This window comes from Rhinolophus hipposideros, assembly GCF_964194185.1.
Source record: "Rhinolophus hipposideros genome assembly, chromosome: 9".
NCBI lineage: Eukaryota > Metazoa > Chordata > Mammalia > Chiroptera > Rhinolophidae > Rhinolophus > Rhinolophus hipposideros.
In genome coordinates, this window is record NC_138055.1 from 51,647,692 (window position 1) to 51,666,942 (window position 19,251).

Sequence of the window (19,251 nt, forward strand, 5' to 3'; positions counted from 1 at the left end):
TCTCCCATCTGGACAGTCTCCAGGCCACCAACTATTGTCATAAGCACTTGACACGATTTTATTCAAGACGTAATGTTTTCAGTCCTCACCAGTAAGGTCTGTGATGTACTGGGGAGGAATAAAATGCATTTAGTTTGTCATTACTGTTAATTACCTCTAAACGTTTTGTTACAGAGTTGCCATTTGCCTAAAAGACACAATTCAAGCATGCCTCCACCAACCGGTTTCGAAGAAATAATGTAACACCCATAAACATGGCTTGAAGGTTATAGAATTTGAATGTGTATCAAACTTGCCCCTCCACCTTGATTGAATGAAATTATAGGCTTTCCATAGGTATAGCCAACTCTGCTACTAATCTTAGTGTTTTTAGACCAGTCATGTAATTCTCTCAGCTTGGTTACTTAGCCGCAGAATTGGGGAGTAAAAGGAAATACTCTTCGAAGGTTCCAGATGTAAACTTAATATAAAATTAAGTTTTTTTATCCTTCCACTGTATTATTTTCTTGTGGATATATAACTATTTGTGCAGCATTCCAGTTTTCATTAGTATTCAACCCTTCAGAAAATACCCACAAACTAACTTTCTGTGATCTTAATTGTTCCACTTATGACCATTTTGATCTTACATATCTATTCTAAAGGTACTAAGTGCACAGAATGCTAAAATTAGGAAATTCCTACCCTTAATAATTTTAGAGTCACGCGTTACAAGCCAAAATATTGCTATAAAGTGTTTTGAATTAGGAATACACAGGAAATAGTGGCCAGCCCTCCTGGTGGGAGAGGGCATTAACTCGCACGTTGAGTCTTGATCGGTATGTGTTGGCTAGGTAGGCAAAGGAAGAATGGCTGGCATGCTGGAAAAGAATGCAGGTTAAGAAAGGCAAGGAGGCGTGACAGTGTGGCAAATTCAGCATAATAGTTTGGAGTGAGTGGAGTGTAGATTTCCATAGAGTGGCAAGAGAGAAGTTGAATTTCATTTGTAGTTAAATCGTGACCAATCGTATGCTAAGAAAATGAGTTTTCACTTGATTCTGTAGGGATTGTTAACCACTGAAAGTCTTTAAGCAGAGAATTATGGTTAGATTTGAAATTGAGAACACAGTGCTGGTGGTGATGTAACTATTGGGGAATTTTCAAGTGAGAGATGTTTTGAATTAAGGGGGCAGCAGTTAAGATGGTGTGATGGGATGAGTAATTCCCACAAAGATGTCCACATCCTAATCCCCAGAAGCTGTGAAAGTTACTTTACATAGCAAAAGGGGTTTTGCAGATGTGATTAGGGATCTTGAAATGGGGACATTATCTTGGATTATCCACATGGGTCCAATATAATCAAAAAAGTCATGTAAGCAGGAGGCAGGAGGTCCGAGTCAGTACATGTGACAAAGGCAGATTCAAGTGATGCACCCGTGAGCCAAGAGATGTGGCAGCCTCGGAGTCGGAGGAGGAAAGGAAGAGATTCTGTCCCGAATCCCCCAGAAGGCACCAGCCCAGGCAACAGCTTCGTTTCGGCTCCATCAGTCATTTCAGATTTCTGACCTCCAGAACTGTACGAGAATAAATAAACCTATGTTGTTTTACTACTAAATTTGTGGTAATTTGTTATAGGAGCAATAGGACACTAATCAGATGGAGAGAAAGGGGCAGATCTATCATTTTAAGGAAGTAGAATGGACAGGAACTGGTATCTGGTTGGATGTGAGAGTGAGGGACAGATTTTAGGGTGTCCGTGAGACATGTCTAGTAAGGAGCCTGACGAGTCACAAATGAATAAGAATAGGACTAGGTTACAGAAACTTGGCCCCCCAAATTTAAATATCAGTGCCATTTTGGCAAGGGTGGGAGGAAACAACAGTTCTTGTTTACTGCTATAGGAGTATAAATTGATAAAACAATTTTGGAGAGCAAGTTGGCTGTATTTAGAGAAAGGAATAAGCATACCTTACACTGTCAGGATTTCACTTCAAGTTATATACCCTGGAAAATGACTGGACTACAGAACGTTGCAGCTTTAAAACAACAACAAAAAATAAGCTGAAAACAATGACCATCAATAAAAAATTATATTTTGTGATGGAATAGTATATATCACTCGAATGAACTGGAACACTGCTATGTGTCAAAGTGTCAAACGTTGAAAGAGCAAATTAGATTGATGTACCTTTTTTATTTAAAAGGTTTAACACCTTTCTAGTTTTAAAATTACATTGTTTATGTATACCTCTAGTCAAAGTATACGAATGTTTGCGAATAATACCAGCTGCAACATGGTGGATACCTTTTAAATAACCGTCTTTGGGGAAGGAGGAAGGAAAGTGAATAACGGTAGTGATGCTTATATAATAGGGTCTTCAAATGTGTCAATGTCTCTAAAGGTCTGAAGCAGATACAGGTTGTGAGGTGGGTCCACAGGTATAATTCTCTACACTTGGAAATGTTTTTGAAATGAAAACACATTTTAAAAATGTGAAAGGTAGAGGCAAAGAATTTCCCAAACTATACCCAAACTATTCTGGCATTAAAAGTTTGGGCAAGAGAAGCAGGAGAAAAGTATTCAGGAAATTGAAGGAGAAAGTTTCAATATATAAGACGTTCAAAATAAATGCCACATGAGAGAGATGACGGAAGAGTCCATTGTATTTGACAATGGGGCCGTTACTGATAACCGTTACCAAACTGATTGAATAGACTGAGTGGAAGCCTGATAATAGAGGGTGGGAAAGAGGTTGGACAAGAAGTAGAGGGATGCCAGTGGCCTACTTTAAAGCGCCAACCGGGAGCTGGGTCCGAGCGCGTAATCTTACACTAGCCCTTAGGTCTCTTTTCTCCCCTCACCGCTCTGCCCCACTTTCTCCTACCATGGCTAGTCTACTAGCAGTACGGTGGCTTGTTTCTCAAGTGGGCTCTCTCCATATGACAGGAAAGATTAGCTAATAGCATGTTTACCTAGTCCTTGCAGCAACTTCCAGATGATACAAGATTCTCTTACCCAGTATTCATATAGCAAATCTTTCACACAACAGGATAAATCACCCTCAGGAGTTCTTTTTATGATCTCACAGCTTATGATCTCCAGAGATCAAAAGATGAGATACTCCCAGCATCTATATATCTAGATATAGTGTGTCTGTTATTGCTAAAATTGTATTTCCTTGATTTCTGGTGAGTTTTTAAATGTTTTCATATGTTTTTGGGCCATTTGTTACTTTTTTTTTCATTAAGTTGTCATTTTTTGTTGTTTACTGGTAGAGCTTTTCTATGTTCTGATATTTCATTGTTAAATATACTAGAAATATGTTCTTATCCATAATTTTAAAAATTTTAACTTCTATATGACGTCTTATATTTTTAATTGTTTTTGAGGCCACATCTATCAACCTTTTTCTGTACGACTTGCTTAGGAAAGCTTCCCCTATCCTGAAGTTATTAAATATTTTCTCTCTAGCTTCTAGTACTTGAATCATTTTGGTTTTTAAATTTTAGTTTTTAAAAGCATTATTTTGAGTCAGCGCCTCTTGAGCCTTGCCTTTGCTCGGGGCCCGCTCCACACTCTTTGGAGTATACTATCTCTTCTAATAAACTACTCTTTCACTGCTTTAAAAATAAAAAAAATAAAAATATGGGCCGGCCCGGTGGCTCAGGCGGTTGGAGCTCCATGCTCCAAAGGCCAAAGGCTGCTGGTTTGATTCCCACATGGACCAGTGGGCTCTCAACCACAAGGTTGCCCATTTGACTCCTTGACTCCCGCAAGGATGGTGGGCTGCGCCCCCTGCAACTAACAATGGCAACTGGACCTGGAGCTGAGCTGCGCCCTCCACAACTAAGACTGAAAGGACAACAGCTTGACTTGGAAAAAAAAACACAAGTCCTGGAAGTACACACTGTTCCCCAATAAAGTCCTGTTCCTCTTCCCCAATAAAGTTTTAAAAAAATAAATAAAAAATAAAAAAATAATAATAAAAATAAAACATTGTTTGGGGAGGTACATTATGAAAAGTATTTAACTTATTTTTTCTGAATAGTCATTTGTTTGAAAATAATCTTTTGTTGAATATTTGATCTTCTTGATTTGATGTGCCACCTTTTTCATAAAAGAAATTATACATGAGTCTGTTCCTTCAAATATGGATCAAATTCCTTTTATTCTATTCCTGCACTAACAACACCTTGTTTTAACTTCTTTAGCTTTTAGTATATCTTGTTATTTGAAACGGCAAATTGTTCCCATGACCTTTTTGTTGTTGTTTAAAATGCCTAGCTATTCTTGCAATTTTTTTCCTTTAATATGAATTGTACAATCACCTAACAAATTTTGTTTAAAGAATCCTGTTGGGTTTTTTTATGGATATTGCATTGCACTTACAGAAAATTTTGGGAGAACTGACTCTACAAAAAATTGAGTTTTGCCACCAAAGAATATGCGTGTTTGGCTTCTCTTTCATCATGTAGACTTAATTTTTACATAGATCAATCAGTGTTCCTTCATGACTTTGGTTTTGAGGCTTGTAATTTTTTTTATTATGTTTTGATATCTGGTCAGGCAAATACCCCTTTTAAATTTTTTATTTTTAATTTTTCTTGATTTCTTTGGAACATTTTATCTTATATTTAAGCTTTAGAATCAGTTTGTCAAGTTATGATTTAGAAAGTTACAATTAGATTTTGATAGATTGCATTGATTTTTATAAATTATTTTCTGTGGATTGATACCTTCGTGATATTGAGGCTTTCTGGGAATAGGTAACTATTATTGGGTTACTTATTATTATAGGTAACTATCATCATTGTCGTCTTTTTTTCCTATTTAGGTCTTCTTTTAGATCATTCAGTTAGCTATTACAGTTTTCTTCATTTAAGTCTTGTACATTTCTTGCTAGGTTTATTACCACTTGTATTTTGTTGTAACTGTGAATGGATTCTTCTTTCAATTGACTGTTGCTATAAGACAGGAAAGTTACTTATATGTTGACTTAACCTTAGCCACTTTATAAAAACTCTCATAACTATTCTGATAGACTGTAAGCTCTATAAGAGTATGGACCTTTTTCAAACACTGTATCCCTAGCACTCTAAACTCAATATGTTTGAATGAATGAATGATGGTATTTTAGTTGATTCTTTTAGACTTTTGGGTAGACAGTATTTCCAATTTTTCAACTATTACAATTCTGAGACTTTAAGATTGCTCTGTAGGTTCATGTTTTGAAGTACCTTTTCTCCTATATACACATTGATATTAGATAAAATAGAGATTACAAAACTATGACCTTATGGAGAAACAAATATTTATGCTTAAAAAATGTTTTGTTATGAAAAGTTTTAAATATATAAATAAGTAGAATAGTATAACCAACCTGCATACTCCTGGCACCCAATTTCTGTTAGGAGCTCAGCCAGTGTTGTTTCATTTATACCTCTAACTTCTTTTCATTCCACCCCTAGTGGGTTATGAAACAAATCTTGGGCATACCATTTAATCCATAAATATTTGAGTATGTTTTCCCTTTGGAAATTACTCTTTCAAAAATATATAATCACAATGCCATTACCATATGTAAAAATATAACAATAATTCCTAAATAGCGTTTAAATTTTCTTTTTTCTCACAAATGTTTCTTTTTAAATCTCTGATTTATAGGCCCCACTTTCATCTGTTTATTTTCTTGGTAACTCATTTATGATTTATGAACTTTAAATGTAGAAAAAGCTAAAACAGCATAGAACCAAAGTTTTTGTCCTGGGGATTTGGTGGCCAAGAACAGGCCAAATAGGCCGAGTTTAGATCCAGCAGGGTAATAAGAACTAAAGTTCTGCATGAAGGAGAGAAGAATCAAGCACCAGGCTCATTGCTTGAGATGGGGTTGTAGTCAGACTCCCAGGTATGAATAATGGCAAAAAAACAAACAAAAACAACACTACCATCAACAACCAAAAAGCCGCAACAGCCTGCTGCCACCTGAAGAGTTGTCTTCAGTGAAGCTGTAAGCATGAGAAAGTGGAAAGAAGATGGCGTGGGTTTGAGAAAGGGAGCTGAATCAAGCCTCTTTCTCTAAGCCTGGGGACTACTTTGGCTATATCGCCGATATTATCATGGCAAGTCCTTTGAATAACCAGTTTAAGACATGGTGCTAAATGGGCTCCAGGAGTCTGGATGAAGGCAAGTAAGATTGTTAGGGAGTGGCTCATTCACAAGAAGTGAGCTTATAATCCAATTTTCCAAAACACGTTACAATCAGAATGGCAGAATATGAACCTCTGTAAATCCACTCCTCCATAAGAGCTAGTTTATTTTGTTATTGCTTGCCAGAATTTCACTTAAGATAAGAAAAGATGCCTTTTAAAGCACACCTCAGCCTCCCCCCAGTAATATGTCAAAACACATTTAGGAGAACCTTCTTCCTAATATTTTCCCAAACCTTCCTAAGTTGAAGAGAGCCTATTGTATACCTTCTGTTTTCCCTATGGTGTCAGATGGGCATAAGAGCAATGAAAATCACATTAATCACGTGATTTTGGTTCATCTCACAAAAACCTTTTCATTTGTGCAATGTCTTCCAGTTTATACAGGACTTTCTTACATGGTTTCAATTCTAGGTAGGTTTTATGTAACCTAAATTTCCCCAGTATTCAGTTTAGGGGTACAGGTAAGAACTTATTACATGAATGCAAAAATTCTATTGCTTTTGCCTGTAAGTGACAGACTCCCTGACAAGATTCTTCACCCATCTTAGGCATCTTTGAGTTTCCCAGGAGGTCGATTGTTCCAGGCTGCCGCCTTCTGCCACCACCTTCAGGATTCTGTGGCTGTTCCTCTGTTCCAAGCTTTTGTTTGCTAGCCTTGACACTGCCACTCTCTTCTGAAAGTATAATTAATTACCCAAAAATCTAGCAGAGTTCCCAGGATTCCCTTCATATGTCTCCCTTATCAGGGAGGAACATCTTTCCCAGAATCCTGCTCCCTCTCTCCCCAAAAAGACTTACTTCCCTTTAAGTCTCTTAGCCAGGTTGGGGTGATATATGCTAATACCTCAGCCGCAAAGGAGGCTGACTATCGGGGATTTTCAGCCTCTATGGTGGTAGGTAGGCTCTCTAGACAAAATAGAAAGGAGAGGGAATGACCTTTGGGTAGACAGCTTACAGCCTCTGCCCACAGCCTCTGCCACAGCCCACTCAATTCTGGCAAACTTTTATTCCATTATACACAGTTTAAAATGCGTATGATTCACTTACATGAAATCTCATCGCCTCCCTCAAAGGGAACAATCCCAAATATCATGCAACTACCTCCTCCAGATCCAAGTCCAGGAACTGGGACTATGCAACCTTCTGGTCTAGAGAAGATTTCTCACAAACCAGCAACCTGGAGTCACAAAACAAGTTAATTGTCTCCAACACATCCAACAGACAAATATTTCTTGAAGGGTGTGGTTCTCACACCAGTAGTGTCAGCGTCACCATGGAACTTGTTAGAAATGTAAATTATTGGGCCACATCCAAAACCTACGAAATCAGGAATTCTGGGTTGGGCCCAGCAATTTGTGTTTTAATAACCTTTCCATGTGATTCTGATGTGTGCTAATCTGGGAAAACCATGGCAAAAGACAATGCTGGATAAGGAAGTGTAAGTACAATAAGGCTCTCATTCTGAAAAGGAAATATGCAGTAGACACTGTTCCTGAGCAGATATCATACCCTGTTTTTATCGACTTGCTGTGTAACAAACCCACAAACTTAGCAGCCTAAAATGGCAACCATTTTTTTGCTCATGGACATGGACCATTTGTGCTGGGCTCTCATTCATGGACCTATGATCACTGGGCAGTCTACGGCCTCAGTCACATACTTCACAGTTGTTTGGGTTTTGCCTTGAGCGATGAGGGTAACTGGGCCATATCTCTCCTCATCTAGTAGTCTAGCTCACGCTCACTCACAATACAGTGGTCTCGGTTTCCAAAAGCAAGCCCCAATGCCTAAGCACTTTCCAAGTCCCCATGCCATGTTTTCTACTGTTTCATTGGCCAAGGCGAGTCATATGATCAAACCCAATGTATAGGAGGGGTCTAATAAGTGAATACAGTAGTGGTGGAGGGTGGGAAGGAGGGTGTTATTGCAGCCATTTTTGCAAAGAGTCTACCACACTGCCTGACAGAACTAGGGGGGATGCCTTACCTTAGCAAATGGAGTACATGTGTTAGTTAGCTAGTCTGGTGGCCTCTAATCTTGGTCTCTGGGAGTGTCTTAGTTATCCATTCTCCTTCATTGGCCTGCCTAGGATGAGCGTTAGGTGTATGTCCTTCTTGGGGGCTGTAGAGTTTTGGCAGTTTTCCTTGGGGGCTGTTTTCCTATAGCTGGGAGTTGGGAATTCAGGAATAGCTTTAAGTGTTGAAAAATGAGAGGTAAAGTCAGATTTGGCGAGTCTTTGGCAAAACGTTTGCTACAAAAACTTGGTGGGCTTCTAGACTAATCGTGTGCTAATAAAGCAAGGAAAGATTGGGTCTAGACCTGAGCTGCCCAGTATGGTAGCGACTAGTCACAAGTAGTTATTGGACACTTGAAATGTAGCCGGTCTGAATTGAGATGTGCTGTTCCTTTTTACTTTTTTTTTAATTTAATTTTTTTTATTGGGGAAGGGGAACAGGATTTTATTGGGGAACGGTCTGTGCTTCTAGGCCTTTTTTCCAAGTCAAGTTGTTGTCCTTTCAATCTTAGTTGTGGAGGGCGCAGCTCAGCTCCAGGTCCAGTTGCCGTTAGTTGCAGGGGGCACAGCCCACCATCCTGAACCGGCAACCTTGTGGTTGAGAGCCCACTGGCCCATGTGGGAATCGAACCGGCAGCCTTCGGAGTTAGGAGCATGGAGCTCTAACCACCTGAGCCCCCGGGCCGGCCCCCTTTTTACTTTTTAAGGTAGCTACTAGGAAATGTAACCTTACTTACACATGTGGCTCACACTGGATTTCTATTGGACAGCACTGGTCAGTCGTAAAGCCTGAGAACGTTTACCTCACAGCTCTTGTCCCTCTACTCAGCGAATACTTCTTTCAAGATTTCTTCCCTAAGACAATTTGAAATGAATGACCTCAGGGGAAGAATACCTCCCTAAATCTATTTTTTTTTCTGCCAGGCTTGCATTTTTTCCCTCAATTTACCCCCTTCCTATGACAAAGACTGTTCAATGAAAGGTCTTGAGGTCCTTCAGAGATCTACAGCCCCAATGTTTTCAATGTTATGACCTGTTAAATCTCTTATGTTTCTGCTTCTGTTCATCCTAGCTTTAATTTGGGCATTAAAGAAGTTGGCTTTCCCAGCCCAACAAACCTCCACTCTGTCATCTGTTAATATGGATTACAGCCTGAAAAGCTTCTAAGCAAAGCCAAATTTCCCCACCTGTCCTCGGGTGGGACATCTTCAGACTGTTTGTCTCTTAAGAATTTACTGAAAGCCACATCAAACAGTCAAATTCAGGATTTCTCCCCAAATCCTGAATTTTTCTGATAATTTCTCCTAGCAAAACAACCCCAGTCTACACATGATCTGTGTCATAATTGTTTACTAGACAATTTGCAACCGCACTCAGCCATTTCATAGTTGGCTCACCTGTAATAGCCCATTTTTGGTAACAAATTCAGTATCAGATGAGAAGCTTTGGGTTGTATCTAACAGAATATTCAACTAAAAAAGTTTTAAACCTCTTTTCTCACATAACAAACAAGAAGCAGCTCAGTATAGTTGGTTCTATGGTTTGTTATTTTATAATAACAGACCAAGTCTCTCAAGTTGTAGGCGAAGTGTCTATACTTCTCTTAGCTTTCCTCTATGGTTGCAAGGTGACTGCTGTGAACAGGACAACACCCAAAGACAGGAAGGAAATAAAGGAGCCGTTTCTCCTTGTGCATCCCTTATCAAGGAGGAAAATCTTCCCCAGAAGCTCCCCTCCCAATAGTTTCTTCACTGGATCACACACCTGCCAAGGAGGGTGGGAAAGTGAGTATTGGCATATTCAGCCTTAATAGGGGTTGGGGTGGTCTGCTGACAAGGAAAAAGGGGTAAAAGGCTGTTAGGAGGATAAACAAGAACACCTGCTAGAGCCCTTCTTGTGGTAGTCTGTTGCTGTAGCACAAACTATCCCAAACTTAGAGGCATAAAAGAAAGGGTGACCGTTTTGTTATGTTCACAGTCATTTGGACGGCATAATAAGGATAGGGTGTTTTTTTCCACATTGTTTGGGACCTCCGCTAGGAAGATTCAAATGTCCAGGGGCTGGAATCATCTGGAGGCTTCTTCACCACCCTGGGCTTGGATGCTTAGAAGGCTGGGCTTAGCTGAGACGTTGGGCAGAGCTGCTCACATGCCGTTCCATGTGGCAGCTCCCTGCATGCTGGGTTCTCAGCGAGTGTCCTAGGAGGGAGGATTCAGAGGGGTTTGCTGGAGTGGGAGTATTCCAACACAAAAAAGGGAAGCTGCATGGCCTTCTGGAACCGAGCCTTGGAAATCACATAGTATCACTTGTGCCATATTCTACCTGTCATAGCAATCAGAAGCCCCTTCAGATTCATGGAAGGAGACAAGGCCCTCGCTTTTTGATGGGAGGAATGTCAATGAATTTGCAGCCTTTTAAGAAAACTGCAGCAGCCCTCGTGTAAACCAGAGGACACACATACGTATATTACCACAAATTCTTACAGTGTTGCAGTTAAAAGGAATTTTCAAAGTTTACCTTCAGCCATGCTGTCACATTCTTCCTTTTTTCAAGCTGAAATTCTTTTCTCAACTTAAAAAAATTTTTTTCCTTCCATCCCATAAATGATACAAAATACTGTCTAGAAACTCCTAATGGATAGATGTTGGGGCCCGTTCTATTAAAGAACCACTTCTGGATCAGCATGGAAAGGAAGTAAAAACACTGGAATCCCCCAAATTGTGAAGGGGAGATTTGGCATTAAAAAAAAGATTCAATACTGTTATAGAAAGAATATGAATGACAATGTAAAGCATCTGCCTAGTAGTTCCTGGTAAAAGCACACAAATGTTTGGATCCTTTTTATATTGAATTAAACTATTAATATTTTTGGAGTACCTACTAAGTTATATACACTGAGGAGGATAAAAAGATAAAGAAGTGTAAGTTTACCTCTTGTAAGTCTTTAGAAGTCTAGTCAGAAGGAATCGGATTCTCCCTCCATTGTCTTAATTGATGGAATTTGAAACAGAAACAAAGAGCTCCTGGCAAGTGGAACCGGGGAATTCCCAAAAAAAGAAGGGGCCTGTGTTCAGGCCCTTTTAAATGGGTAGGTGTCAATTAGGGCAAAATGGAGTTAGGGAAAAGACAAAGGCATACACTACTAAGAGAAGAGAGGTGGAAAAAGTATGGCCTGGAGCTCCTGAAAACTCCTTCTACGTGAGTTTGTAAAAGGTTAAATTAAATGCTGCGTGTCCACCTCATCAACACCTTATGCGGGTCTTGTGCAGAATTCGGGATAGCGGGCTTGGGCTCGTCGTTTCACGAGTTTCCCAGTAGAGGGCGCCATAAACACGCGAGTCCTGAGTTTGACTTGGCAAAGGAGGCGGTGCGTCCTCGGCCGGGAGGCGGGGCCGGGGTGCTCACGTGACCCTCGCTCATGGCGGCAGCGGTAGCAGCGGCGCTGGCGGCGCTCGGCGGCCGGAGCCGGATCTTGTAGCCCGGGTGTGGACCCGCGTCAGTCCGTCCCTCCTTCGGCCCCCTCTCTTGTCTTCCGGAGTGTGGCTGGCGGAGCCGGGATGGCGGAGCGAGGCCTGGAGCCCGCGCCGGCCGCGGTGGCGGCGCTGCCGCCCGACGTGCGGGCGCAGCTGGCGGAGCTGGAGCTGGAGCTCTCGGAGGGTAGGAGCCGGGCGGGGGGGCGAGCGCCCGGGCGCCGCTGCGGTTCGCGGCGAGAGGGAGACCAGGTCCCTGCCGCGCGCCCTGGTGGCCGTGCGGGCGAGAGGGGAGGAGGGTGCCGGAAATCTGGCCCGGGCTCTGGAGGGTGTCTTCCCTCCTCTCCCACCCGGGGAAGTGGCTTTCCCGTGTGGGTGCATCGTGTTCTCTGGGAGGGGTCACGCGGGGGCTTGGGGGGAGAGAGGGCCTCCCCAGGCCCGGGCTGCTTCTGCGCTCCCTGCCCCCAAAACGCGAGACAAAGCTGCGCGCTCCGCTTCTGCCCGGGCGTCGGGGCTCGGTGGGGGTGGGGGTCAGGCTGCCAGCGGGGGGGCTGACAGCTTTTTCTGTGCTCTGCCCTTGTCGAGGGGAGGGCCCCACTCCTGTCCCTGTCCCCCTTAGCCCTTCGGAAGAGGAGAAAGACACAGAGGAAATCGGCAGCATTTCTTCTTCCTTCTTTAACAATGAGAGATGCCTCCCCAGTGACAGGAGTAAGACAGAAACTGGGTGGGCCCGTGAGGGTCTTCAAGGGATTAGAAGCAGAGGCATTAACCCAGAGAGAGACACACGGTGCTGCTGTGAGACCACCTTTGTCAGAAGGGTTTTCTCCTGGTGCGCGTGTTCCTGCTGAATTTTCCGCATCTGATCACCTTTTGGAGTCTTTGAAGGAGGGAGGAGAGGTTACATGCCAATCCTGGCCGGCACCCTCTTTCTTTTGACAATGGATTGGTACAGGGAGGGCTGGATTTATTTTGAAAATTAAAAGAATGGAATAAATCAAGCCACTGTTCTTAGAAAAGTCCCTGGGATAACAATGAAACAGTGCTGTGTCGCGGGCATGTGATCAGGCTCCTTGCGCAGTTGTGAGCAGTTCTCCACAAAGTTCCTGTTTTTATCACAAGCTGCCTCACACACAAAAGCAGTATTTTGTCCAAGCTTGATGTCAGGGCTGTGGTGGTGGCCCCAGAGTCGCATATTCTTAGTGAGTTCCTTGCCAAAGGCCCTCTTCCCTAGCATTTTTCAAGTGGATTCAAAATTGTTCATTGGAAAAGAAGAATGTGACACGTTCCCTGGAGAGTTCTGACTTTGTTCACTTATCGAGACATTATCTCCCCCACCCCCATCCTTTACAATGAAAAACCATAAGTACATTTGTGTTGTAAATCCAGTTGGGCATGGAAAGAAGTAATTATTAATAACGCTGTTAGGTTTTCCCAATGTATAGGGAAGTACTCTTTTCATTTGCACTTAATTACAGATATTATTTTTCAATTAATCAGTTGGGAAGTTATTCTTTGGCCAGTTCCCAAAATCAGTGGTAGTGGATGAGTTTGTTTCTGTGACGTGTTTAGGGCATTACCATCCTGTTCTGCCTGGCAACATACTTCAGTTTTCTCCTAAAGCATTGTCTTTCAATCTGTAATGACTTACATTCAGATCGACTTTTGAAACAGTTATTTTACAGTAACGAAGCAGCTATCTTTGATTAGCCAGAAAGCGAGAGGTTTGGCTGGCTGTTTGCGTCAGAAAGAGATTAAAAATAGGAGTTGATTGGTTTTACACCGAGAGGGAAATCCTGGAAGCTCCTTATTCTTGGTATTTCTGCTTCCAGCTGATTATTGTTTACTTCTCTGGGTGTTTCTAGAGATGATTGTGAGGAACTATTTCTAGGACTCACACTGATTAGCTCACCTCCCCTCCAGAGAAGTGTGTGAAACTCATACACTCTGAATGCCAAGGCTTAAACATTTCTAAGGACAAGTGCATGGTTTGTTTTCCAGTGCAGAATTGTTTTGGTTGGCATATGACTTAGTCCAAATTGGTTTCTTACAGATTTATACTACATTATCCTGTATTTCATCTCTTTTAGCAATGGATAACTAGAAAAACATACAGTTGGAAACCCTTGGGCCTGCAGTGTCAGCATCTTGGCCATCTGTTTTTCTCTGTTTTGCTCAGAGTACAGAGGATCATTGCGGAGAAGTAGATATTTTTAGGAATTCAAGTGAAGTTGAAACAACCCAACAGCCCCCAAGTCTATAGCATGGTGTTATTGGTGATAGCTGTAGCATATTTGGAACCAACCTTTGTTTGTTTGTTTTACATTTTCTCTACAGTGACTGCTCTGACCAAAGTACTTTTTTCTTCTTAAAAAAAAAAAAGAAGGCACTTTGAACTATGTGTTTACCGTGTGTGCTGGCTTTGGTGCACTCATTCCTTGATTTTATTCATTTTTTTTTTTCCAGGTTTAGGCCATTGTTGGTCATAATTATAGTGATAGTCTGAGTTGTCTACTGTTAAAGAATTTTCTTTGTGCTCGCCTGTATTTTCAGCTGCAGGCGTTGGTCATACATGAGCTGACTAACCCTGTGCTGAAATGCAGGTCTGTGCCCCCGGAGCCCGTTTGCCGCAGAGTGCTGTGCAGGGCTCCGGCTGGGGCTTTAGGCAGGTCACCGCGGACTTGCTGATGAAAGCCTCCCGCTTCTGCAGCAAGAGGCAGAGCCTGCAACTCCCTGGAGAATCACTGAAAATTGAAGTTACCGTAATCACGAGCTTTTCTATAGATGAATCGAATAGGTTGGAGTTTTCTTACAAGTATTCCGTGGTTGAAAATTTTTCATGATTCACATATATTCTCATATTTATTATATGTTTAACAGTAGGCTCTTTTGTCTGAACTTTATTCGTGTTTTAGTGAAGTATATGTACATAAAGAAGACTAGTGAGAATTATTTGTTTAAATCTGTGATAATATCTTATATTTGTGTATTGATCTTATGTATTATGTCATTTCACTTGACGATGACTGTGATTAGGTAGAATAGATATTACCACCTCTCCCATCTTTTCCTCTTTTTTTTTTTTTTGATTTGACAGAGGGGGAAAGTTAGACTCACAAGGGTTAAGTGTTTTGTCTAAAGTTGTGCATGTAATAAGTGCCATTATCCTAAGCTGCCATGTAATTATGGTATCTGTTATCACTGAAGGATGTAAATATGTTGACTGTTATTGCACAAGCTATTGACTCTCGATTTTATTCTAAGGAAACACCACAAAACAGTTGTATGCCACAATTCCAAATAGTCTGCTTGATTCTCTTTCTGAAATCTCTTTCAAATCTCTCATTCATGTATTTGATCCACACATTTATTTGGTGGCTACTGTGCGCTGGGGATACAGAGGTAGGCAGGGCACTCTATTGGCTTCCAAGGAGTGCCGCGTCTGGGAGGGAAACCGCTTAAAAATATCAACAAAATGTATGTACATGAGACCATGATGGAGTTTTGTACAGAGGCTGCCTTCTAAGAAAAGAGGAAACTATCTGCTTTGTTGTTGTGAAAAAGAAGCAACAGAGTACGATAAATAAGAGAGTGGATTGGGTAGCTAGTAGAGAGGCCTGTGATTTAGCTTGTGCAGTTCATTCCTAAGGGTGAAGGAAAGAAGGACATAAATTCCATACTTCTGTGGCATGTCGGAAGGAGTGCAAGCCTTCAGTGTCTGAGAACAGGCCAACGATGACAACTGGAGAGGTATTTAAGATAAAAGAATACTTACAGGAAGGGATCCTCCCTTTTCTTGTTTGAACACTTCTGAGCACAAACACAACAAACACAGGCACATCCTCCCTTTCTCCTGTTTCATCACCTCTTGCCGGTCCTTAGAGCTTGGTACTGGGTCCACCTTCAACGTGAGGGGGATAAGAGAGGGCCAAATCCTAGGAGTTGAAATAAATCCTCTTTAAGAGTGGGGCAGGGGTGGCCAGATGGCTCAGTTGGTTAGAGCGCAACTCTGAACAACAGGGTTGCTGGTTCAATTCCCACATGGGCCAGGGAGCTGCGCCCTTTACAACTAGAGTGAAGACTACGAGCTGCCGCTGGAGGGGCAGCCAGATTGCTCAGTTGGTTAGAACGGGAGCTCTCAGCAACAAAGTTGTCGGTTCGATGGGCTGCGCCCCCTGCAACTAAAGATTGAAAATGGCGACTGGACTTGGAGCTGAGCTGCGCCCTCCACAACTAGATTGAAGGACAATGACTTGGAGCTGATGGGCCCTGGAGAAACACACTGTTCCCCAATATTCCCCAATAAAAAAATTTTAAAAAGATGGGGAAGAGGTGAGGGAGTGGAAGAAGGAAAGGATAAGATGCTGAATAGAGAGGCTGACAACTCGAATTAAACCATCAGACAACTGGCAAAGCCCTCCTTTACCTATAACGGGAAGGTGGGCCACTTCCCCTAGCTCTGTAGTGTAGTCATGAATTCGTGGGATGTACCTTTATCAGAAAATGATATCGAAGCAGTTGTTATACCTGATGCTGGCAGCATTAAGGAAAGCAGGTGTGTGGACTTTTAAATAACCCAAAGTGGGCATTACCTAAGTGATCTACCTCCTAAAACTTGCATAAGTGTATTTTTTGGTGGGCTATACTTGTCTTATGTTGGGACTCATTTTTAGGAATTGCTGTCAGAGCCTGTGGCACATTCCTTTGAAAATCCTCATGGTGGCAAATTTTAATTCTCTGAGGGTGGAGTTTCATTTTATGGTTACTTGCAGACAAGTGGAGAAAAGCTGGTTGATGTTATTTGGAGTCCAAACTAATTGAGATTGAAAAAACTAGAGTGATTATAAACTGACTTTCATCATGACTGTCAAAAAATTAAAATGACTGTGAACTGGTTTTGAGGGCCATTCCCGAAGAGAAGTGACAGACAAGTTCTCTCTGTTGGAAGAATGATTTGCCTTAACTGTAGAGGAGAACGTTTATTTGGACACCTTAGTTCTCGTGTGTGTTTTGGAAAACTAATCTTGTAGCTTGACAGCCCCATGGCGTTGAGCTGGATTTCTGAATAAGAGAAATCATTAGCCCTTCACTCTTAGCCCAGCCCTTGGTGGATACTTTCTTTCCTGGCCTTTGGGAGGATTAGTATCTCAGGGTTGGTAGCTAAAAAGGGCCTTCCCACTATATTTGTATTGTAATTGCTATCGTTCTCCATGGTCTCCTTTCATGATTAATTCAGGAATGCTTTTTGAAACATTCCTTCCTGCTTGTGTGCAGTTTCTCACAATTTTTTAAGAGTTCATCTGAAGTACTACCTTTTTAATAAAGCTGACCCTGACCGCTGTGAGCTCTCGAGCTTCAAACCTCACAGCATTTACAGTTTATATCATTTTTGCCAATCATATATTTTTTAATTTAAATTGTTTTTCATTTCACCTCAATGTAAGCTCCTACAGAGGTCGTTTACGTCCTAAACTTCTTTAAATAATTCCCCAACTGTTTCTGTCTTGTATTGTTTCGGGAGTGTAATAAATTTCTGCTCACTTCAATTTGACTGGAATTGAAATACAAAGTCTCTGTCTTGGGGATTTGATTTGGCACCATGCGGGGTTGTGCAATCATTTGAGAGGCACAGATTTTGGCATCTGATGGGCCTGGGTCCAAGTCCTGGCCTGTCCCTTATTAGCTCTGTGACCTTGGACAGACTGCCTAACCTCCCTGGTTTTTGTGTCTTCAATTCTTAAAACAGGAATGACAACTTCATTAGAGTTGTGAGGAGTGTTAAAATGAGATCATAGGAGAAAAGCTGAGTGTAGTAGGTGGCATACACGTAATCCTAATTGTTTCTGGTGGTGAACCGATGCACACCGACTTGGCTGTTTTCAATATCGTGTGTAACTTAGGAATACGTGGTTATATACGAAGTGATGAATGGAATCAATTTGCGTATATATTTTTTAAAAGCAAGACTTTCCTCCGTCATCAGGTGCCCCTGTCGGCACCCTCTACCCTTAGCTCAACACGTGTTGGGTCACTGCAAGCAGTTGACGAGAGCTGAGAAGAGTAGCTGGTTTGTTTGATGCAGACATCTGGCATGTGTACATTTCTGAGCCTGTAGGTTCCGGCAAGTGGCTCTGAAATTTAAGCATGGTTTCTGAGACTCAAGCATATCCAAGTTATGAAAAAGCACATGTACCTTCCAGTACGTCTTTGTTCTTCCTTTTTTAGTCCTCCCTTTGTCCTTAGTGAACAAATCCTTTCGGTTCCTCCTTCAGAAGTTCTCTTGCATCCTCTTTTCCTTTGAGTAGCATTTACCACCAACCATTTACTGTCTTCTAGCTTTAGACTTCAGGGTCTGATTTTTGTCTCCCTTCACCTCTGGGTTGATCTTTCATCTTTTGAAAATACTGCTTTTATCTAAAGCCGTTGCTAAATCCAAGGCTTTGCCACTCATTGTCTTTAAATTCTACATTTTCTAAAGGCAGGGATGTTCTTCTATATCTTTTATCCCTGGAGAGTTTAAGATAGTTTTGTACACAAATAGTCCATCTCTTTTTGGTCATTGAGTATATTGTAGAGGTTTAAGTGAGAGGTGTTTTTTTAACCTTTGTGCTTCTAATGAATAAGTTGCTTTCCCCTGTGGATGCTCTTCTGTGAACAAGATCACTCCCGAAAGGCCATCTCTTTGGAATTCCATGGCCTTACAGATGACAGAATCTTTGGATACACGGGTTGGCTTCAGTGGAATCGGAGACGCTCTGAAATCACGTTCAGAATTTTGAGTGTTAGTGCCTTTTTGGGCGACAGAGTCTACAGCTTTCATCGGTTTCTAAAGAGGAGTATGAAGCAAAGTTACAAATCAGGTCTATCACCTTTCATTCTCACTAGCTTGTAAGGAAAGCCAAATTCCCTCAGCTTCCCTCCTCAACACTCACCAACTTAATCTCTATCAGTTCCCACCCTTATCCCCTTTCTTTTCTCAGAGGAGAAATCCCCCTTCTCTTCTACAGTGTATCCCTCTGGCTGTGTTCTCAGTCCCATCTTCTCCCCCTCTGGGATCTTGGGAGCTTCCTTCATTGATCTATTCAGTCATAGTCATTTGTCTTTGTTTCTTTTCTCATCTTTAGCCTCTCACTTAACACTTGGCTCTTGGCTCCTTCCCTTCAGCCTGTAATGAATATGCTGAAGAGTGTCCTATCTTAAAAGCAGCGGCTTCCCACAATCTCGTATTGGAATCTGCTTGCTCTCCTGTGCTTGTACTCTCCCTCTCATCCATCCTAGAAGCTGTGGCCTGCAGTTCCTTTATCTTACTCCTTACCTTTGCTTACTCCTCAGTCCGTTGCTTCTACCTCATCAAGTCTCAGAACCAACTGCCTGCAAGGCCACCAGTGACTTCTATCTGGCTGAGTGGTGGTGCCCACTGGATACGGCATCCTTCTCTGCAGCACTGGGTACCTTGGACCATTATCTTTATAAAACTCTCTCCTTCCTTAGCTTTTATGGCATCACTTCCTTCCGTCTCCCTAACTGCTCTCTTGGGTTTCCTTTTCTGTCTCTTCCTCCTGATGTGGGTGTTCCTGATAC

General features: G+C 41.9%; 1 protein-coding gene across 5 annotated transcripts in view; it reads left to right on the forward strand.

Moving 5' to 3' along the window:
* Positions 1–11,617: 11,617 nt before the first annotated feature.
* Positions 11,618–19,251, forward strand: part of DIP2B (disco interacting protein 2 homolog B) — a 194,053-nt gene continuing 186,419 nt past the window's right edge. For 2 of the 5 annotated variants that reach the window (XM_081058481.1, XM_081058483.1), the window contains exon 1: positions 11,618–11,860. In XM_081058481.1, the coding sequence (XP_080914607.1) occupies positions 11,761–11,860 (100 nt within the window). In that variant the 5' untranslated portion in view covers positions 11,618–11,760. The remainder of the gene's footprint in view (positions 11,861–19,251) is intronic. The other 3 variants (XM_081058482.1, XM_081058484.1, XM_081058485.1) reach the window with 2 other exon arrangements.